A 23,504-nucleotide genomic window follows, 5' to 3' on the forward strand; every position below is an offset into this window, starting at 1 on the left:
GTATGTCGGAATTCGAACCACCATCCTTCTGCATGCAAGGCAAATGCCCTACCTCCATGTTATCTCTCCAGCTCTGCACACACATTTTTTTGCACACAGTTTGCAATGGGTCTGGATGCCCACATACTGCTGGACTTAAGGAGCCCTCGCTGTGTCAGGAAAGACAGCCCCAAATAATATCCACTTGTGCCTCTTTAATCAGTTTTACTGATGCAGAGCATTTGGTGGCACATGCATGATGTACTTTGGAACAGGTTCGGACTTTCTCCTAGTCCAGTGGTCGGCAACCTGCGGCTCGTGAGCCACATGTGGCTCTTTACACTTTTAATTTGGCTCTTCTGTGTGCCAGGCGGCCGGCCGCTCCAGAAGTCAGGACTCTGCTCCTAGCCTCTGTCAGTGCACGCCCTGTGTGGCTCTCAAAATAAGTTTCAATCATGGTTTTGGCGAGATTTGGCTCAGTTAAAAAAAAAAAAGGTTGCCGACCACTGTCCTAGTCGACTCTGAAATGAGTTTGAGGTGGAGCCCTCTCTGGTTGTGATCCAAATAACTCTGTTGTTTGGTTGGAAGGGGTTTGCATTAGTGACAGGTGTGCTACACAGTTCTTTGATAATTGAGTGGGCACCTATGGGCAAGTTGGTGGTGAGAACATACTTTGCCCTTTTCAGCCCCAACATGGCAGCTTGGGTAAGGTGGGTAAGATATGGGGAAGGTTTGGTAGCGGGTTCCTGTGGCACTGATTGAACACAGGAGTTCTGTTTATATGAGTTTGGACTGGGCAGGCATACCAAGGAGCCAGAGAGGCTGGTGATTGCAGTCTGGATCTGTGTGAAGCTTGGGGGAAACTGAGTCAGTGAAGGGCGTGCTGGAGGAATCTTGGGGGTTTTTGCTGTTAGGAGGTCCTAATGCAAGGTATAGAACTGATTTAGCCTTTATCACTGCAGGTTTGGAAAAAGAAGGTCTTTTCCACAGAGGGCTGCAGGGGCCAGTCCTAGAATGGCAAGTGGCAAATATCAGACAGGCCAGCAGGTAGGAATGACTGTGACATGTGGCCCTCTCCTGAGTTAGACCCGGAATTGGGACAGTTCACTTGGCCTCTGTTGGCAATGGACAGGACAGTATGGAAACTGCTGCAGCGTGCCAGCTGTTGAAAAAGCCTGGAATTTGTTCTGCACCGCCTACCTGCAGTTAGTACCCCCACCCTCCACCCTGTTTGGCTGTGCCTGAGAGCTTCTGTGTTGAGAAAGAAACCATTGGTGTTACCCTCCCTCTCTTGGATGAATCCTGGGGGTTCTTAGGACTTTGTGTCCTGCAGAGAAATTCTGATAACTCACTAAATTAATTTAATAATCAGAATGAATGCTCCGCTGGCAAATTGGCAGTGCTCACGGCCTGTTAACTCTGTGGGGAGCAGTGTCTCTGCTGCTTTTTTTCTCTTCTTCCCCAGGAAGAAAGTTGACTGAAATGTGGTAGATGCAGCCTGGAGATTGCCCTCAGCACAGCCAGTGGGGTGGGTGGAAAGATACTACCTCATTCTGAATAACCATTCCCCACCACATGAGACAAATGCATTTGTGAACATTTTTGTCCATTGTGTAACTTGGAGGGCCTGCACTATTTCATGTGTTCCCTTCTGTGAAGTATATTCAACTAGAAATGTTTTTTTATCTTGTCTAATATTTACTAAATATATTTAAGTCATGCTTAAAATAGTGTTAACACTCAGGTTTCTTTTTTTATTAGCTCTTAGTCATTAACTTTATTATTTATTATAATCAATGATTCTTTTTTTTTTTGGTTTTTGGGCCACACCAGGTAATGCTCAGGGGTTACTCCTGGCTATGCGCTCAGAAGTCGCTCCTGGCTTGGGGGACAATATGGGACACCAGGGGATCGAACCGCGGTACGTTCTAAGCTAGCGCTGGCAAGGCAGACACATTACCTCTAGCACTACCGCGCTGGCCCCATAATCAATGATTCTTTAAAGTTATTTTTATTATTGCTTAGGTAGCATGGTCACGTCTGTTAACTTCCCTCCGTCCTCTCCACCCTGCTTAGTAATCTCAGTTATGCCATTAAAGGCGGCAGGTGGGTTTCTCTGCATTGTCTGTTCTTGTGTTTTGTTTTTCTATATGCCACACATAAGTGAGGTTATTAAATATTTGTCCTTATCCCTCTTGCTTAATTTAACTTGATACCCTCCAGTTTTATCCAAGTGGTAACAAGCTGCAGATTTCATCTTTTCATACTATTGCATAGTAGTCCATTGTGCTCATATATATCACTGCCAGAGCTGCTTTGGGGCTGGGTTGGGGCCTTACCCAACAGAACTCAAGGGTCACTTCTGGCTATGCACTCAGGGATTACTGCTGGGGCAGACCTCAGTAGACTGGGGTCCCGGTTATCGAATTCAAGTTGGCCATGTTGTAAGGCAGGCGCCTTGCCTGCTGTAGTACTCTCTCTCCAAACCACCACTTATTGTTTTTTTTTTTTTTGGGGGGGGGGGTTTGAGTCACACCCGGTGGTGCTCAGGGGTTACTCCTGGCTGTCTGCTCAGAAATAGCTCCTGGCAGGCACGGGGGACCACATGGGACACCGGGATTCGAACCAACCACCTTTGGTCCTGGATCGGCTGCTTGCAAGGCAAACGCCGCTGTGCTATCTCTCCAGGCCCACCACCACTTCTTTTATTGGATTTCTGTTGGATATTTGAGGTGTTCCCATATCCTGACTTTGGTGGTGATGCCGTATATGAATAGAGAAGTACTTATATATTTCAAATAAGTGATTGTGTTTGGTGGTAGATGTCTTCAAGTAGACCTCAGTATCAAATCTGAACCCATAGATTATATTGTGGAAAACATAGGTAAGAATGTTTCAGAATATTGAGGAGTTATCTTCAATGATTCATTCCTTTTGACCAAGCAAACAGAAGCAAAGGTAAACAAATGGACTACATCAAACTAAGAAGAGATGATAACCAGAATAAAAAGACATGTCACGGGGGCTGGAATTTTTGTAGAGTTTTATAAAATCTATCGCTGCAGTTTTCTACAAGAGGGTTACTGTGTAATCCCCAATGTTGCCGGCTTCTACAGGTAACTGTAAAAAGTTGCAAGTCACCTGCTGCTAGGCTGCTGCAAGGCTGCAGATGCCCAAGGCTGCCGGGACTGCAGGGTCGCATGCTGCAGAGGCCCAAGGTTGCCAGTGCCTGGTGCTGCAAGGCTTGCAGGGGCCCATGGGGCCCAGTTGGGGAGGGAGGGAGGGAGGGAAGGAGGGAGAATGGGAGGGAGGGAGGGAGGGAGGGGGAGAGAGGGGGGGGAGAGAGAGAGAAAGGGGAGAGAGAGAGAGAAGAGAAGGGGAGAGAGAGAAAGAGGAGAGAGAGAAGAGAGAAGGGGAGAGAGAGAAGAGAGAAGGGGAGAGAGAGTGAGAGAAGGGGAGAGAGAGAGTGAGAGAAGGGGGAGAGACGAAGGGGGGAGAGAAGAAGGGGGAGAGAAAAGAAGAAAGAAACCAAGTATCTTTTTTATTCTTCCTGGAATCTGAGGCCTTCTACTTCCATCTGGGGATTTTAGAGAAGGAGGGAGAGATAGATGGATATTCACCCACCAAATGTAGCCAGGGTAGGCCCGGGTTCAAGAAAGAAAGAGGGAAAGATACAAAGCAGGCAACATTTCCCTGATGCTTTATCTCAGGCCTCCTGTGAACCAGCAAATGCTGCTCTGGTCACTATCCTGGGTAAAACCTCCCCCCACAAACTTTCCAACTTTTTCCTTTCATATCCGGTATGACAAAGTGGGATTTCCAAGGGGCTTGTTTGATCCCAACTGCCATTACATCAACAGCAAACAAATGGGAGTACATCAAACTCAGAAGAGATGATAACCAGAATTTAAAAAGACAGGCCACGAGGGCTTGAGTGATAGTAGAATGCCAGGGCACTTGCCTTGCATATAGCCAACCCTGGTTAAATCCCCCGTGTCCTATCTGGTGCACCCTGCACCACTAGGAGTAATTTTGTTTTTGTTTGTTTTGTTTTTGGACCACACCCAGTGATGCTCAGGGGTTACTGCTGGCTATGTGCTCAGAAATCGCTTTTGGCTTGGGGGATCATATGGGATGCTAGGGCAAACACCCGACCATTGTGCTATCACTGCAGCCCCATACTAGGAGTAATTTTTGAATGCAGAGGCAGAAGTAAGCCCTGAGCACTGCTAGGTGTGGCCCCAAAAAAGAAAAAAGAAAAAAAAAAAAAGGAAAAAAGAAAAAAAATGGACACCCCTATAGCTGGTTGAAAATATTTACCCAACACTCATCTGATAAAGGTTTTATTATTTTTAATGAAGAATATATTCAGTTGCTCTATATTGCAAGCTTCTTTCTTGTTTAGTTTCAGATATTTGCCTACATTGCTTTCCTAATAAAATTTCTTTATATTAAAGATACAGCTATGTAATTTCTGTCTGTTGGCCCATTTCCCATTCTATGATGTTTCTCAGGTCAGTTCTATTTTTTACTTTCTTTTATTTAAAAATGGTTTCATATAGAGTGGGATGGAGGTTTTTTTTTTCTTTTGATTAGTCAAACAGTGATCGCATTATCACCTTAGCCTTTATTGTATACTTTCCCTTACTCTTTCATTCCCCCCCCCCCTTTTTTTTTTAAATTGTGACTTATGTGATACTTAAGAGGGGAAGGGGCTAGAAGGGAGCAGGTTTCTCCTAACTTCACCCCTTAAAAAGGAAAGACTTGTAAAATTCTGGCTTGTGTTTGTATTGTTTCCACCATAAAATGTGTGGTCTCTTTGCTCTTTAGATCTGAACAGTGTTTCTCTTTTCTTTACAGTTCTCTTGGGTTTGGTAGAAAGTGCTTGAGAGATGTGGTAATGCTTTGTCACAGCTCTGCAGCTGGTTCCCTTTGCCTCAGCAGCCACAGGTTTCTTTAATTTTGAAAGCTGTCCTGAAGGTAGCAAGTCCTGAGTGACCTAACTTGACCTCAGTGCTTTTTATTTTTTTCTGCCACCTCCCACTCCTGAGAGGCTACATACTCCTGATAAAAATTTGGCCTCTGCCTTTCTTGTGTTACTTGCATTTTTGAATACTAGCAGAATGTGAAGCCTAGAAACAAGTTTACATGAGAATTATCTTATTTATTGTCACATCATTTGTAACAAGACCCGGATTCCAGTTCTCATCCTACTCTTCCATTTGTCTATAGGCAGGGTTTATAATGTGTTATCTATTGGGGAAATGATGTTCCCACTTCTCTCTCGAGAACACAAATCATGAAGAGCTCAGCAGGTAAAGGCAGAGCTCTGGGGAAGGCCAGGAAACTCTGCTTGTTAGCCCCCCCAGTAGTGAACAGCCTTTGCTGTATGCACAGAGGTATGACTTGAGCCATTCGAAAGGTCTCCCTTGTTTCCTGTTTCCTGTTTCAGTCAGCCGGCAACTAATTTCCACATAGAGTCCAGGCTTTTTACTAGCCTGCATATGGGAAAAAACCAGCTAGGGGATTCTAAAAGGCATGTTGAGAACAAAATGGCTGACTTATTAAGGAAAGCATATGTATTTTAAAGTTTTCAGAGAATATTTTATGGGAGGTAATGGCTTTTGGGGGGGTGGAGACAATTTAGGACTGTCACTGTGAACTTGAGCAGTATCTGCTGTTCCCCTAGAGCTCAGGCTCTTCAACTCAGGACAGAGTAGGATTTTGATGCAGTTTTCTTTTTCTTTTTTTGCTTTAGTTTTTTTTTTTTAAACCATGGTTACAGAATTGTTCATGATTGAGTTTCAGTCATACAGTGTACACCACCCTTCACCAGTGCACATTTCCCGTCATCAATGTTACCAGTTTCCCTCCCATCCTCCCCTCTGCTTCACCCAATATCTATCAGGTATGGGGTTAGTATCTAAGATATACAAGGCACTGAAAGGAAAAAAAATCTAACTTTATCCAAAAATGGGGAGAAGAAATGAACAGACATTTCCTCACAGATGAAATACAGATGGCCAAAGGCACATGAAAAAAAAATGTAAAATGTTCCATATCACTAATCTCAAGGAGATGCAAATCAGAACACTAGAGCAACCTGCGCTGGTGTGGATGCCGGGAGAAAGGGACTCTCATTCACTGCTGGTAGAATGTAGACTGGTCCAGCCTTTTTGGAAAACAATATGGATATTCTTCAAAAAACTAGAAATTGAGCTTCCATATGACCCAGCAATACCACTGCTAGGGATATACCCTAGGAATCCAAAAACACAATACAGAAAAGCCCTCTGCATTCCTATGTTCATCATAGCACTATTTACAATAGTCAGAATCTGGAAACAACCCAATTGCTCAAGAACAGATGAGTGGCTAAAGAAACTGGTACATCTACATAATGGAATATTACACAGCTGTTAGAAAAAACGAAGTCATAAAATTTGCTTATATGCGGATAGATACGGAAAGTATTATGGTGAGTGAAATGAGTCAGAAGGAGAGGAATAGACATAAAATAGTCTCACTCATTTGTGGGATATAAGAAAGATAGAAGTTAACATATAGTACTCAGAGACAATAGAGATGAGGGCCAGAAGGACCAGTCTATGGTAGGAAGCTTGCTATAAGCAGTTGAGCAGTGCAGTTAAGATAGAGAAGGGTCCACCATAACAGTGATCACTTTGATAATTGGGTGCTAACAGGTGTAAATGTGATATGCATGGAACACCTACATTAACAATAGTGCAAACCACAGTGTCAAAGAGGAAAATATAAAAAGGAAGAGAAAAGTGTGATAGAGAAGTAAAATATCTCACCCAAGGCAGGCAGGGGATGAGGGTGGCAGAGATAAGGAGTTTTCTTTAAATTTTATCGCCACCAACTTCTCAGTTACCTTTTTCCAAAAGATGGATCTGGGAGAAAACCCCATTAGCTTCATTTCACTTAAAGAGATAGCTGTTTTGTTTTTTAATTGGCTATAAAGTCCTGGGTACACACGGTCTTCCTGATGCCTTGTAGCATGCATTGTTCTGCCAGAGTACTTGTAAAGTGTATAGTTCAGTATATTCATACACTGTTCCATAACATTACATATTATTTTAGGAATATGTAATATGTAATATGATTTTAGGAATATGTCCCATGGCCGTAAAAATGATTTGAGTCCCTCAAATAAGGAGCTTTGTTTTTTAAAAGGAAACATATCATGTATCTCCTCCTTGGTACTACTGCAGTTCTGCTACTTCAAGCTCACAGGTTTGAGTTGTTAAAATGGACTAACCTAAAAATGGAATTTGCGTTGGGGTGCTTTTGCTCGGCAGTGCTGTCTTCTTTCTTGTTTGCAAAATTGCTAATTTTTTTGCTGGAATGCACCAAAGCAAACACGAGCAGAACACATGAATTTCTATGGAATTATGTGTTAATATTTTTGGTGCCTTTTTAAAGAGACTTTAACATTTTTTTTCACATTTTTAAGGACCATGGTAATACTTTTAATAATAGTGTTGATTAATCCCTCAGCTTCTATTTCCTTTTAACTTAAATCAGTCTTCTTTAGGGGCAAAAAAGCTTACCCCAAGAGCATGGAAGTAGCCAGATACACTAAGGTGGAACATGGGTATGTTTTAGGTATAAATTCACAATGTGAAAAGAACTCGGGGAACACTGTGGGCATTAGAGTGTTCTTTCTAAAAGACTGAAAACATGCTATTTTTACTACCAATGAAAGAATTATAAGGTTCCAGGGTAGTGGGTATGAGATCAGACATCAAGGACAATTTTTTTAATACACTATTAAGATAAAACATCAAACTTGCTGAGTGACTAGATCCTAATTATTCCCATCATAAGAAGAAATAACTAGGGGCCGGGTAGGTGGCGCTGGAGGTAAGGTGTCTGCCTTGCAAGCGCTAGCCAAGGAAGGACCGCGGTTCGATCCCCCGGCGTCCCATATGATTCCCCCAAGCCAGGGGCGATTTCTGAGCACATAGCCAGGAGTAACCCCTGAGCATCAAACGGGTGTGGCCCAAAAACCAAAAAAAAAAAAAGAAGAAATAACTAATATGATAGATGTGTTACTAGCTAATGCTACAGTGGTAATCATATTGCAATATATAGAAATACATCAACTTAATATGTTGTACAGTCTAAAAAATAATAGAGTGCAAGACATACAGTGATGTCCAAATTTATATAGCCTTCTAGGTTCTAACTGGATACTCCACCCCTCCACCTCACCCCCCCACTTTTCAATGTGATCTTAGATGGCTTCCTTGTTTCTTTTACAAACTGAAGACTTTCCTTCACTTTGGAAGAAGGTGAGAAAGGTGAGGCAGGAGGCTGTGCATGGAAATGGGGAGACAGACCTAAGGCTAAGGGCAGGAAATGCAAAAGCCTTTGAGCCTTTGTCCACTCACTTGGCACACTTTTGATCTTACCTACACAAGTCCAGCCTCTTCTACTTACTATCTGCAGTGTCCATGTGGAGCCAGTTATGCTCTCAAATCCCATCTCTGCCTCTTGTTGGGTTGCCTGGTGACATGGAGGCTTTTTTCTGGGTCTCCTGTGAGAACCATTGTCATGTCTGAGCAATTGTCATAGCAATCAGGTTTGATTCGGTTAGACTGTAGTAGGGTCAGGGGCCTGTGTGGAGTGGGTCTAGCATATTTGGGCAGTTCACTCTTTGTAATGCCTTATCCCACCCAGGCCCCACCCGCAATCCTCCCCCACACCCCTAATACAATGGCTGGCTGGAGCCTCTGGGCACATAATATTATTACACAATTCCCATGTTATCCTGGGGAAGGCCCTATTCAGCTCCTTGTTGAACTCTAATTCTCAGCCCTGACTGTCTTGGGCCAGAGCTATCTGCCTTCCTACTATGCTACAGAGTACTGCTTCCTTGAGAGAGCATCCAGAGGGAGAGGACTTGAGTGTTTAAATGTTTTAATCTGCCTCTTCTAACAGTGTGCTCTGCAAATGGATGTTCTCTGTTTGTTGAATAACTTGACTTTCATGCTCCAGAGTCCAGCTTTTATTGGTGGGGAGAAGTAACCAAAAAAGCAATGTCTGGGGGCCGGAGAGATAGTATATTGGATAGAGCACTTGACTTAGACACGGCAGACCTGGATTTAATCCCCAACATCCTAATATGGTCCTCTGAGCACCAACAGGAGTGGTTACTGAGTACAGAGCCAGGAATAACCCCTGAACACTGCCAGTTGTGACCCAAAAACCAAAATCAAAAAAAAGGGGGGGGGATAATAAAGCAAAGTTTTTGTTTCTTTTTTTTTCTTTTCCTTTTTCAAAAAATTTATACCCAGGGGTCCCCAGAGCACTCCCGCACTGGGACAGGTGCGGGATGGGGGGTGGGGCTCACTGCAGCCGCCTCGAACTCTCCCCAAGCTGGCTGCTCCACTCACGCCTCGGCCGCCACAGACACGTCGAGACGCAGGCAAATTTTTTTTTATTTTTTTTTTTTTTTTTTTTTTTTTTTTTTGGTTTTTGGGCCACACCCGGTAACGCTCAGGGGTTACTCCTGGCTATGCGCTCAGAAGTCGCCTCCTGGCTTGGGGGACCATATGGGACGCCGGGGGATCGAACCGCGGTCCGTCTCCCTAGGCTAGCGCAGGTAAGGCAGGCACCTTACCTCCAGCGCCACCGCCCGGCCCCAAATTTTTGTTTCTTAATAAACAGATTTTTACTAGGGTGAAAATGGGAGTTCCCGCAGGATGCTTTTTTATGTATTTGTAAAAATGTCTTAAAAGTATTAAATGCTGTGGGGCCAGAGCAATAGCACAGCAGGTAAGGCATTTGCCTTGCATGTAGCCAACCCAGGTTTGATCCCTGGCTTCTCAGGAGTGATTCTTGAGCTGAAAGCCAGCGATTCTTGAGCTCAGAGCCAGGAATAACCCCTAAGCACAGCCAGCTGTGGCCCCCCCCAGACAAACAAACAAAAAAGTATTAAGGGCTTGAGCAATAGTACAGCAGTTAAGGCCTTGCACATGGCCAACCAGTTTGATCCCCAGCATCTATCCCATATGTTCCCCTGAGCATTGCATTATGAGGAGTGATTAATGAGTGCAGTGCCAGGAATAGCTCCTGAGCACCACTGGGTGTGACACAAAAACAAAAACAAGTATGAAAAGCCAAAAGTTCTTTAGGCTGCAGAGAGATTACTTAATACTTCGGACTGCACCCAGAAGTTCTGAGCATGCATGCAAGTATGCTATGTTGTCAGGCTGCAAGCTTGTCTGATCGCATCTGGTGCTTCCAGATGTGTGTGCGTCAATCTGTATAAAGCAAGTGGCTTCTAGGAATAGAGGGACAGGCAGCGAGTTGGTTGACATTCCTATAGTTGGTCACCACACTTCCCAGCTCTTTCCACACTTACATCTCGTATCTGTCACGAAAAAAACAGAAATTTAGTTACTACAACAGCAGAGACATATATCACCGATGCAGGTAAAAGTGGCCAACACAGATGCACCTGAGTTTGGGCCATGACACCACTTGCTTGTCTTTGGTGGTGTATGTTGGACGCACAGTTGGGAACCAGGAGATAGTTCTGTTAACTTCTGGTTCTCTCCCTTTCCTCTCCCTCTTCCCTCTTTCTCGCTATTTTAAGCATTTATTCCATAATTTCACTCTTCTGTTTGTTTATGTATTTTTTATTTATGGACCACACTCCAGTGATGCTCAGGGGTTACTCTTGGCTTTGCTCTTTGGAATCACTTCTGGCAGGATGCAGGGAACCATATGGGGTGTCAGCTCGAACCTGGGTCGCCACATGCAAGCCAAGGTCCCTACCCACTGTACTATCATTCCAGCCTTTAATCTCACTCTTTCTTTGAATGATTTGCTTTTATTTCTGTGTCTTCCTCATGTGTCCCAGTTGTTGCCTCCCTTCCAGTTTCTGTATGTAAAACATGAAGTGTTAATGGGTAGTGAGGAGGATGGATTTGTTCCAGGGATCTTCTCCCTCACAGGAGACAGTACTTGGTCTGGGAGCATAAACTGCCAAGACCAGCTGATGCTTCGCCAGCGCTGTTGGCCGAAGTGGAAAGTCAGCTTGGCACACCACCCAGGGGGCAGCTTCTCAGCAGATCCGGGCCCAGGCTCCACGGAGCTATGTTCCGGGTGGCTGCTTTTTCCCAAGTGGGCCCCACATCTCTTTCTGCTTAGGCCTGTGCTGCTTTTCATGCAAAGAGCTCATGCAGAATGCATTATCAGTCATACACATGCACACACATGATACATAGCACACACATCATTATAGCTGCTTTGTAATTCCTTAGGTCTCTTATTTTTTTTTTTTTTTTAGGTCTCTAAGCTTTGTCACCCCCCAGCCCTCAAGAACACTGTTCAACCTCTAAGGGCTTTATTAAATACTAGGTTTATTTTATTTTACCAGAAGATTTTAAAGCAGTTTCAAAGACTTTTTCTTTTATACTTTATCATTAACTACAGGGGCCATTTGTGGCATAGTTTTTTGGTCTGCTGCCAGATAGGCGGCCTTACTCTACTTCTCAGTAGTGCGGTGTTCCCAGAATGCCAGGCAGGTATAATCTGTTTCTTTCCCCTTTTCTCTGCCTGCCACTCTTCCTAGATGGGGTCTGCCTTTGGGCCTCTCAGGACATGTGAGTGTGTTGTGTGTGGTGGTGGTGGGGGCGGTCAGAGGGGTTGGGTCACACCAGGCTGTGCCCAGACCTTACTCCTTTCCCATGCTTGCCACATGCCTTCCCTATCTGCACCTTCCTCCAGCCCCTTCCCATCTCTCTTTCTGGTTTAATAGAACTTAAACTAGATCGAGTCAGGGAATCGGGATTCTCAACCTGTCTGTGCTCGAGCAATTTGAGCTTTGCCATCAGTCCTCTCAACAGCCCATGTTCCTGTTTCCCACTCCTCGACATTCTTATTAGTCTTCTATGTCTTTCTGTGAAAGGAGGCACTGCAGGGAGGCTGGGGAGGGTCCCCCCTGATATGTACTTGTTGCAGTGATTTCCTCCTCCTCACTGAACCTACTTAAACTCACTCCTGAAGAGACAGAGAGTGAGTACCGCAATTGGGATGCTTACTTTGCTTTGTATGCAGAGGACCTTCTACCCCAACAGCGGTCTAAACTGATGGAGCATGATTTACAAAACACAACCCAAGTTGGTGCTACATGTCTGAATCTCATTCTGGAATCTCTTGTGATGCTGTATAGAGTCTTTGTGAGGAAGTAGGAGTAGAGCCACTGTTTGTTATTGCTTATATCAATGATACTCTTAATATAAGTGCATAGAATAATATCACATTCTCATAAGCTTGTGAAAACTGCAGCTTTCTTGTCTTAAGGAACGCTTCCTTGCAGTTTATCTGTTATGTATATACTGTCAACTTTTAGGAGATGAAATGTATCCTAGGTTCTTATTAGTCATTAAGAGGCTAATTTTGACAAATAAAATGTCAGTAATGGAGCCATTTTTGGAAATTTTGCCAGATTTCTCTCTCCCTCTCTCACTTTCTCCCTCCCCCTTAAGGAATAAGGGATCACTCCTGGAGGGAATCAGGAAACCATGTGTAGCACTGATTAAATTCAAGGTTGGCCAGATGCAAGGCATATGCCATACCCACTGTATTATCTTTCACCTCTTCCCTTCCTTCCCTCTTTTTCCTAATTGCAGAGCCAGGAGTAACCCCTGAACCCTCCACCCCCAAATCAGTTACAAAGGACTTTGAAAAAATTAGGGAAAGTACTTAGGATGTCCAAGACTCTGCTTGACGTGTAACTCTGCTGTTAGCATACATGTGTATATAATTTTAATTATTTTTTTCTAACTACAGGAGCTCTTACCAAAGTAAAGGAGAGTAGGCGACACGTGGAAGAAGGGAAGATGGAGGTTCAAAAGGCTGATGGCATTCAAGATCGCACTGTAACACTATTTCTTTTGCCCACGTTGGCTGAAATTCACCACTTCCATCAAATTCGAGTAAGAGACTTTAAATCACCAGACTGCAGCATTTCTTTCAACAACAGATAATATTTTTTCCAAAAAAGTGACCCAGAAGTTGAAGAAGCTCTTCACAAATATGACAGTGTTTAATGACTAGACATTGGATCGTGCACTTTTTTTTTCAGTTCCTGGATAATTTCTCCAGCAGAATACAGACTGCTATCAAAGAGCTATTGCCAACTATCAGTGGGTGGTACAAGGATGGTTTTGTGTTCAACTGAAACTCTGTGCTGAATATATAATTATGTAGGAAAGAAACAGTTAATATGGTTATGTAATAGAAACAGTACCACACATTGTAACTAAATTATACTAATGTATGCCTACACTACATTGTAACCTTTTGGAATAATGAGTTTACTATTTGCCTTATTGCTTTTTTGAAGTATGGGTATTTAGTGCATACTTTGTAGACCTCAAAAACCCTTAAAGGGTCTCAAAAGAAGCTGGCTGGTTAAAGACTGCTGTGGATGCCTTTTTACTCTCATAGATTGGGATCACCGAAATTTTAAACTATTCTCTGTTTCTTACAATCTCCAACTAGAGCAGTATGCGACTCTTGTGCCTTTAGACTCTTGGTTTTTTTCGTTTTATCCACTCTCCCCACCCAAACTTTTTTTTTTTTTTAAGTAACTACAAAATTTCTTACTGAGAGACTGGCCATGCATTTAATTGACACACTGCTGGTCATCTCCTACTGGGTGTGAGCAGAGGTTGGGGCGAGGGTGAGCTGTCATCAGTTTGCACTAGGAAGCCCTGGAATGAGTCTGGCTCTGGAGCATAGTGGAATGCCATCGATGCCTCAACATTTAGGGTATGAAGTCTGTTAGGGAAGAAAATGGTGCACACTTTTCCCCATTGTAGCATAGCCCCTTCACTCAAGTGTCCTGGAAGCTTGGCGTGGAGGATTAAGGAGAACATACATGTCTTACAACACAGAGAAGGAGGAGTCTGGTCCGCTGGGGGACACAAGCACAAAAACTCAGTGTCGACACACTCAGTGTTAGTTCTTAGGAAGGTTTTGTTTTGTTTTAGCTTGGAATTTTCTTTTACTATTCAGTGTGATTTATTTTTTTTTATTTCTTATTTTTTTATGGATCTACACTGTTAACTGATCGAGACTCCACTGTGATTCACTCGTTTACTTAATCAAAAAATATTCAGGGAATGTCTGTTAAATTCAGTGTTATACGTGATGAGTAGTGTTGGTCGAACTAAAGAGGGACCAGAAATAATTTCTACTATTCCAATGTGGAGAAAAAAATAATTTTTTAAAATAAAAGTATTGCTAAGCCCCTGGAACATTTATTCTTAAATTAGTTTAAATATATTCTTTTACAGGTACAAGGGAAAATACAAAGGCTGATACATACCAAAAAAGATTCAAAAACAGCTTAATTTAAAAAGCACAAAGAGATTCTGGTTTGTGTACCTCAAAATCTCTAATGTTTTTTTATAGTTGCTTAACTAAATAATGTGGTTCTTGCGTTTACATATTGAAAAATGTCACTGAAAGGTTCAAGTAATCTACTGTTTGAAGTCAGAGCTATGTTGCCTCAGAAATCCCTGTTGAAATGGTACCATTGGAAGTAAAGAGATTAGTTAAAAATATTGGTGAGTCACATTGATGAAAGGCAAAGATCGATAGTTAGAAAAAGGTTTTCAAAGTAATTATATAGTAATACATTTGCTAAAAAATGTTACTGCATTAGAGTCAAATTTTGGACCTCAAGAGTATCACAATTTTGATCCAAATTTTGTATCTTATTTAAATCATGTTCTTTGTCTTTATGATAGACACGTGGATTAGTAACCAACCACATTGTTGTCTAAATATGAAAGATATTTACGAAAACCATATATGTTGTAAAAGCTAATTTTATCACAGAACTTTGAGATTATAATTACTCTATTTGAGTCTTCATTGACAAATATGCACTATGCTTTCAAGATTTGAAGAGCCAATTATTAGCTTCATTTTATGGTGGTTTGATTTTGTTTTAAAGCAAAATCTAAACTAAGGCAATGAGCATGGAAGTTATCTGAGGTGTCTTGTATGGTCTTGCTTTGCTAGGGTGGACAGAGCTTAAATTAGTAAAGGACTATAAGATTAAATAAAGACAAGGAAGTATAAGTTCATGCTGTCTGCTATAGAAGAACTTTTCGTTCTTCTTAACATATAACATTATAAGCCACGAATTCTTAAAGGTTTTTGTTAAATTCTGTGGAATAAACACCAGGTTTATTAGTGTTCATTTTCACCTAAGATCTTTTATTTCTCTAACGTTCTTGGTCCTCTTGAAACATTTCAGTATATTAAAATACTGCAATGTTAATACCCAAGAGAAAAAGCCATCTTAATGTGTATGCTGATCATCATGATCAGTGTGGTACAGTTTTTAAAAATAAACTCTCATGCCCTTCATACCATTATTTGTCTTATTTCTAGAATTTATCATTTTGATATGTGTTTATAGCATGAGGGTATGTACTTGGGCCTGGTTTGCTATTTCATTCACTGAGGGAGTTGGTATGTGTTGTAACTAGACTTTGATACCCAGGCTTCATAACCTATTTGCAACCTATAGGCTGTTGTTTCTGGAGCTACAGTTCAAACCCAGAATAGGGAGCCACATTTGAAGGTGAAACCTAATGTTGGTGCATGTTGGTTTGAATAGAGTAGCCATTGGAATTTTCTAGTGCTTCACTGATAGAATTGTCTTTTGTTAATTCATGACAGTGCAGCAGTCCTCAATGTCATTTTTAATTGTTTTTAAGTTTTGCTGCTGTTCTCATCATTAAGGACTTGGAAAGTGTTTCAGACAGTCAAGCCTAGCATGTGAAGTTTAAATGTCATTTTTTTAATTAAGTTTGTCACATTCATCATCGTCCTCCACTCCATTTGTGTCTTCATTTTTTCAGAATCAAATACTTTGTCTGATAGTCTTATCCTGCTTTCTCAGTTCTGACTTTATTGTTGGCTAATAGAATAAGTAAAACAGGGTATTTATTTATAGACTAAAAATGTGGACTATTATTTTATTTCCTTCAGAATGTTATGAATAGTGCAGATCAGCCATGTTATCTTTTACAAAATAAACAAAGGTTTATTCTCAGATTCAATGGTATACTATAATTTTTTCCCTCTGAATCAAGGAGACATTTATTTAATGTACAAAAACTTGTACAAAAAAATACAAGTGTGCTCTTTGTCTTTCGTTTCCATCTGCAGTTGTATATAAACTGATCATGGAATTCTCTGGCAAGTTTGATGAATGTAAATCATAAGCCATTTGGGTGGTCCCAGAGAGCCTGTCAATAACATCAATAACTATTGAACATGTGGCAGTGATTTATGATTTATGTGATTTCTTTCTTTCTTTCTTTCTTTCTTTCTTTTTCTTTCTTTCTTTCTTCTTTCTTTCTTTCTTCTTCTTTCTTTCTTTCTTTCTTCTTTCTTTCTTTTCTTTTCTTTCTTTTTTCTTTCTTTTTCTTTTCTTCTTCTTTTCCCTTTCTTTCTTCCCTTCTTTCTTTCTTCTTTCTCCCCCTTCCCTTCCCTTCCCTTCCCTTCCCTTCCCTTCCCTTCCCTTCCCTTCCCTTCCCTTCCCTCCCCTTCCCTTCCCTTCCCTTCCCTCCTTCCCTTCCCTTCCCTTCCCTTCCCTTCCCTTCCCTTCCCTTCCCTTCCCTTCCTTCCCTTCCCTTCCCTTCCCTTCCCTTCCTTCCCTCCCTTCCCTTCCCTTCCTTCCCTTCCCTTCCCTTCCCTTCCCTTCCTTCCTTTCCTCCTCCTCCCTCCCCCTCCCTCCCCTCCCCCCTCCCTCCCTCCCTCCCTCCCTCCCTTCCTTCCTTCCCTTTCCTCCTCCCTCCTCCCCTCCCCTCCCCTCCCCTCCCCTTCTTTTCTTTTCTTTTCTTTTCTTTTCTTTTCTTTTCTTTTCTTTTCTTTTCTTTTCTTTTCTTTTCTTTTCTTTTCTTTGTGTCACACCTGGCTGTGCTTAGGGGATACTCCTGGCTCTATGCTCAGAAATTGCTCCTGGCAGACTCAGAGGACCATATGGAATGCCAGGAATCGAACCTGGGTCTGTCCTGGGTCAGCTGCGTGCAAGGCAAATGCCCTACCGCTGTGGTGCTATTGCTCCAGTCCTTATGTGATGTTTAAAATAATACCTATGATGTGTCCAGCACCTAACACTTAGAAGTACTTCAGTCCTGTTTTTTACCCTCTTCTCTCTATGATGGGAGACTATTGGGTGCTAGACACAACAGCTCAAGCCAGCCTTATCCAAGCTATGAATGATTACAGGGACCCCAGTGAATCTCACAAAAGACCAAAGTCCCATTAAGCATTAAGTTTTCGCTCTCTGGATCTTTTTAATCTGTCATATTTTTTTCATGGTCTTTTCTCCACCCCACCCCCATGTGATCTGACTTTCAGTATCTTCTATGTCTGCAATGGCTCCATAAGTCAACTTTTAGTTGACCAGTTTTCTCCATTGGTTGACTCCAGACAGCTGGCCAGGCGACCATGGCTCAGGGTGCAGAGATCAGGAGAGTGTGTGAGGAAAGAAACAGCTAGTATATCTTTAAACTGGGATTCTATTTTTAGCTTATAGATGAGTTGAAAGGATGATACTTTTGGGGGACCAATGTCACACTAAATAATGGAGCTGGAATTCAGATATCAGGGATTAGGTGCAAACTTTTACTTTTAAGTTGCATTGCATTGGAAGCCATTCACTGCTTTTCATAAATCCCCTGACGTGCCCTGCAGAACTGACAGGAAGTCTGCTATTCTTTGGCATGAAGGTGCAAAGTAAGCCTCTGGAAATCTGTTCTTCACCTTCATTTGAATTACTATGGAAGATGACAGTGCTTCTGGAATATCTTAAAGAAGACACAGGCTAGATTTGACATTCCAGTGGTGGTACAAAGTGACAAAAGGAGTTATAACCCACTGTATTCCCTTCGTTAGCTCCCACATCCATGAGAACAGGAACACATTTGTTTACCATCAGCATCTCCTTGAGAGTACCATGGAAACTAATAATGCCAGACAAGCTTTTCCTTTTACTTGATTAGAGTCTGGATTAGCCATGGCAAATACTGCCTGGTCACATAGAAGTATCAGAGACTTTGTCCATGTCATGGTGAGTCCAAGAAAAAGTGGAGGAGGCCTGTAGGCTCAATATTGCCCTGATGTAGTATTAAGTTTCTGGAGCCAAGATAAACCAAGTTGAGCACATATGCCCAGTACTAGCTTCTGTTAGGAACAGTTAAACTGGAAGGGGTCACCTTCTTTGTAGTCTGCCGTGATTCTAAGATATCTCCATTCCCTTAACAGATTGGAGCTTTTCAGCCTACCCTATGGGATCAAGGAGATAGCTCAGAGCAATAGAGCACATTCCTGGCATGTACAAGGCCCTGAGTCTATATAGGACCCCGAACACATGCAAGGCAAGTGCCCTACCTGCTGTACTATCTCTGGCCCCTGGCTGCCACTTTATTTTTTGGTTTTGGGATTACACCCCACAGTGCTCAGGGGTTACTCCTGGCTCTGCACTCAGAAATTGCTTCTGACAGGCACGGGGCACCATATGGAATGTTGGGATTCGAACCTCTTAGATTGGCTGCGTGCAAGGCAAACTCCTTACTGCTGTGTTATCTCTTCAGTCCCTAGCTGCCACTTTAAAGGACAGTTTAGCTTCTTGGGTTGAATATTTAATAAAAATCTACACATGGCAAGACCAGTTGTCCTTGTGGTTGCTCTTAAGGGATAGCACACCATGGTAGCCTGGCATTCTATGCTCTCAATTCCATCGACTTCTCAAATTTGAAGAGGCCAGAATCAAAGCCTTATTTTTTTTTTTTTCGTCCTTTTATTGACCTCAGGAAATGACTCTCAGGACTAAATACTTGCTGTATTATTGGACTTCTTTACAAACCTCATGGGGAAGTTGACTCAGCAAAGCAACAGGTTGGAGACTGAGAGGCTGGGCCAGACCCATTTCCCATGATCTCAGGCAGCTCACTACTCATGTCTCATAGCTCCCACTGCCTCATCTCTGTGACAAGCTTAGATATTTTAAGTTTTTTTTTATTTATTTATTTATTTATTTGTTTTTGTTTTTGAGCCATACCTGGTGACGCTCAGGAGTTACTACTGGCTATGTGCTCCTAGCTTGGGGAACCATATGGGATGTTGGGGGATCGAACCATGGTCCGTCCTAGGTCAGTCACATGCAAGGCAAGCGCCCTACTGCTGCGCCACTCTGCCACCCCTTCAATGTTTTTGTGAGAACTGAATGGCAAGTGAAAAGCCCTCCATCTGTGCTCTACAAGAACAGTAAAGATCCCAGTTAAGTGAAAAGGGATGAGATAAAGTATTTAAGTAAGAACTTGGGTTACAATTGGCTGGAGGCCTTCTTTCAGCAGAGCCTTTCTCCCTCCTCCCCCAAGCTGGGCAAGGTCTCTCCTTCTCTCAGGAACTAACCTCAGGCCCAGCCTCACCCTCAGGTTCCTGCTTTTTGAACCCTAGCACAGCACCTTTGCCTCTTCTGTACAGAACCTGAATTCATCACTCTCTGACACCCAGCAGGTAAGAAGGGGAAGACCCCAGCTCTGCATAGAACTTTTCTCTCAGCAAAGTTTTCTACTTGAAGACCCAAGTGCCTGTGTACTTAGGAAGTTGTCCTGTTGCTCTTACCAGGAGTGTCTGAGGAAGAGAGCACAGAATTCTTGCTCCAGTCACCTCATCCATGGATTTTCTTCTTAATGACCACTTTTCCACCTTACAGATATCCTGGAGACCTAGGGCAGAGCAGACTAGCACTGATTGCATTTGTTCTGACAGTCTGTGCATTCGCTCTGGAAGCAAATCTTCCAGTCTTGTGTGGTTTTCAGAACAGTCAAGCTCTGAATCCAACTTGATCATTCTACTGTTTTGGTTTGTTTCTTTCCTTGAACCTAACAGTTTTATTAGAGAATGTAAGTTTCCATTTTGAAATCAAAATAGTTCTCCTGGGGAGAAAAATTTTGGGAAAAAAAATAGAGTGCAGTTTAGGATTTGACAGATGAGGTTCAGTGTACAGCCATGGTGTTCCCAAGGGTCTGCCGATATTCAAGTCTGTCCTTTTGATCCCTGTTTTACCGTTGGGTCATGTTGGTGAACTCCCTTGGGCCCTGCAAGAGCAAGCAGGTACGTGCTGTGCATTGAGAACAAAGCAGTGGTATGGGAGAGCACAAACTCTTTACCTGAGTGAAACTCAATAAAGCAGAGCCTGTGACCCCAGAGCAAAGGGAATCTTGACTAACAGTGCTGTTCAATGTTTAATTTTATAGAATCCATGGGGGGAAAAGTATGACCTTTAATTTTTATTTTTTGGCTGGGGGGTGGGCTCAGGACTTACTCCTGCTCTGTGCTCAGGGATCACTCCTGGTGATGCTCATTTGTGGTGCCAGAGATCCAGCTTGGCTCATCTGTGAGTAAGATAAGCATCTTCTCTGCTGTACTAATTTCTCCGATCTCTAAAATTTGATCTTTTAGACACTCATGGTGATTGGTGATGCTGTAATAAATAGTTACCTGAAAAATTAGAAACTTTAGGTGCCCTTTGTTATTTTTTTGTTTGCTTGGAGGCCACACTTGGTTGTGCTCAAGGATTCTCTGGGCGAGACTGGGGGACACATATGCAGTGCTAGAGATTGAACCTGCTATTACTGTTTTTTTTGTTTGTTTTTTTTTTTTTGGTTTTTGGGCCACACCCATTGACACTCAGGGGTTACTCCTGGCTATGCGCTCAGAAGACGCTCCTGGCTTGGGGGACCATATGGGACGCCGGGGGATCGAACTGCGGTCCGTCCTAGGCTAGCGCAGGCAAGGCAGGCACCTTACCTCTAGCGCCACTGCCCGGCCCCATGTTTTTTAAGACATCAAATAACTCAAAGCTGGGTGCATGTTTTATATAAGTGTGGGTTTGAGCCTCAGCAACAGATGGTCCCCTGAGCACTGTCACGAGCAACCATCACACATAGAAACAGGAATAGCTTTTGAGCGCTGCTGCGTGTGGCCCCCAAACCAAAAAAAGACACGGGAATTTTTTCTATGCCAATATTGGATTTTCCCTAGGAGACTACATGGAAAAAGAAGGACAGAAAATACTGTACATGAGTTCTTTGAGTCAATGAGAAAAAAAATACAAGCAAAATAATTTCTGGAAATGGCTGCTTATAAGCAATAACAAGATAACATTCACTGTGGGGACTAGGTAGCTAGGAAATAGTAGGAGGAAGACTTTATGTAGATCAGAATGGATTTTGGTTTTGATAGCTTATATAATTTCTCTGGAGAAAAAAAGTAAATATCTGATGAGGGGTTTAAAAATCAGCAAGTGGATCAGTAGAATGAACAGTAAGAAGGCAGGTAGTTATTTGCAAGCTTCTCTTTACGGACAAAGGATCAGCCCCTGTGACAGTGGACATAATTATACAAATGCACTCCCTGGGCCTCATATTGATCGGAAGTGTGTTGCTGTTAGAACTGTAAAGACTGACCTGACTTACCTGGAGTCTTAGTTTCATGAATAGAGTTACTCTTTCATCTTCTAAATCAAAACCCCTTGTCTCCTCCCTCTGCAGTGAAGTTTTCGCATGATGTTCATCTCAGGGGTCTATCTCTGTGCACCAAGTGCTTTGAGAAAGACATTTAGGAACTGAGTATATGAGTGAGTTCTTTGAGAAAGACATTTAGAAACCTGAGTTCAGCAACATTTTTTTTCCTATCCCTTCTCTCTTTGCATTTCCTGTGCTCTGTTATAGTGCCTGCACTATATTATAAAACTTCTCTACAAAGTTCTTTTACAAGCAATAAAGACACTTCTTCATCAACTCACTAACATAAAGTGGCAGAGTGTGGTTTGAACCCACAATCCCTAGCTCCACAGTTAATTTCTTGATGGCGAAAGAAAACGTGTGAGTTAGTGAGGATGTGTGAGTCTCCTTGAGGACAAGACCCGGCTCTATCTTCTTGGCGTCCTTAGACGCCAGCAGTACACTGAGGCTTGGAGCCATAAATACAGGAGCACTGTGGTTGGGAGAACAGAAGCCCTTTGTGACTCACCTGGCCTATGAATGACTACTTGCACTTCATCAAAGACCGGAAATGCTGAAATTCTAGCTCTATGGGTTCATGTCATCAGCTCAAGCAATCAGCTCTCTCCCAAGAGTAGTTTTTCACAAAGGCAGACCTCTGTTACAATTTAGGAGAACAGAGGGCTCACCCTGCAGGAAAGATCAGCACTGGGTTACAGAGCTACATTTTTTCTCCCTTATACTGCATGTATATGCCCTACTGTTTTCAACTGTGTGACACACTGACATATAACACCACACAAGGTCCACTCTAGCTGCTGGTGAAAGTCATGGTTTTGAAAGTCAAATTCAAAAGTGCTGGGTTGCTGCTATTTGTTCCTTCCAAACAGCAGAGTTTGAAAGAACAAGTCAAAGTCTAGGAATCGTGAGGAAGACTGATCTTTGGCTGCAGAGGATATCAAGAATTCAAGGCCTGGAGGTCACCATTATGCAAGGTATTTGGAATATAAAGTCCTAAATTAAAGGGAAAAGTGATGTATCATCTTTCTGGTTCTTTTCCTCCTACAGTACAGAAGCTTGGAAGGCAATCAAGGTTTGTGGTCTCTGACCAACATAGTCCTACTTTACTCCAGGGCTAACCAAGTCATACAAAAGGTGGTTTACTAACCAACAAATACTCTTGCCATTTAGCTTTGCAAATGTGATGAAACCCAACAGCACAGTAGAGGTATCATGGGCCCTGGGATTGAGTCATATATCCCAAAAATATTTAATGCTTATTATGTTCCAGGAATTGTTCTAGATACCAAGAATACAGCAGTTAGCAAAAACCAACCCCAGTCTCTGCCATGATTGGTTTATATTGTAATGGAGGAAATAAATAAGTGACATGTGATATTGAGATGTTGCTAAGGTGTGGAGAAAATAAGGATAGAAAAAGGGGAGGGAGTCTTGGGGAGGGCCCTTGAGCCATGGTTGTTTTGTTTTTTTTTTTCCTTTGGTTTTTGGGTCACACCAGCATTGTTCAGGGGCTACTCCTGGCTCTACGCTTAGAAATCGCCCTGACAGGCTCGGGGAACCATATGAGATGCTAGGATTTGAACCACTGTCCTTCTGCATGCAAGGCAAATGCCCTACCACTGAGCCATGGTTATTTTTAAGTAAAGTGGTCAGGACAGCACCCCCACTTGAAGTAAAGACCTTAAGAGTGAATTAAGTCATGTGAATCTCTGGGATTCACATGGGAATTGCTAAGGATTGTCAACAAGTGCATGGGTCGAGACAGAAGTAGCCAGGCAGCCTCAGGAGCAGCCTGAGTATAGATCTCAGGGTGGTGAAAAGAAGATGGTGTGGGCACAGGGAAGTTGTGGTGTTGGGCCTGAGTTGGAATGGCCAGAGCCCAAAGCTCATATAGACCATTTAGAGGCTATTGGGAATACTCTGGTT

General features: G+C 42.6%; 1 protein-coding gene across 1 annotated transcript in view; it reads left to right on the top strand.

Moving 5' to 3' along the window:
* SNX18 (sorting nexin 18) overlaps nt 1–13,410 on the top strand; it is a 29,498-nt gene extending 16,088 nt beyond the window's left edge. The window contains exon 2 of the mRNA XM_049768111.1: nt 12,808–13,410. Coding sequence (XP_049624068.1) covers nt 12,808–13,004 — 197 coding nt within the window. The 3' untranslated portion in view covers nt 13,005–13,410. The remainder of the gene's footprint in view (nt 1–12,807) is intronic.
* The last annotated feature ends 10,094 nt before the right edge of the window (nt 13,411–23,504 follow it).

Source organism: Suncus etruscus, chromosome 2, assembly GCF_024139225.1.
Source record: "Suncus etruscus isolate mSunEtr1 chromosome 2, mSunEtr1.pri.cur, whole genome shotgun sequence".
NCBI classification, from domain to species: Eukaryota; Metazoa; Chordata; class Mammalia; order Eulipotyphla; family Soricidae; genus Suncus; species Suncus etruscus.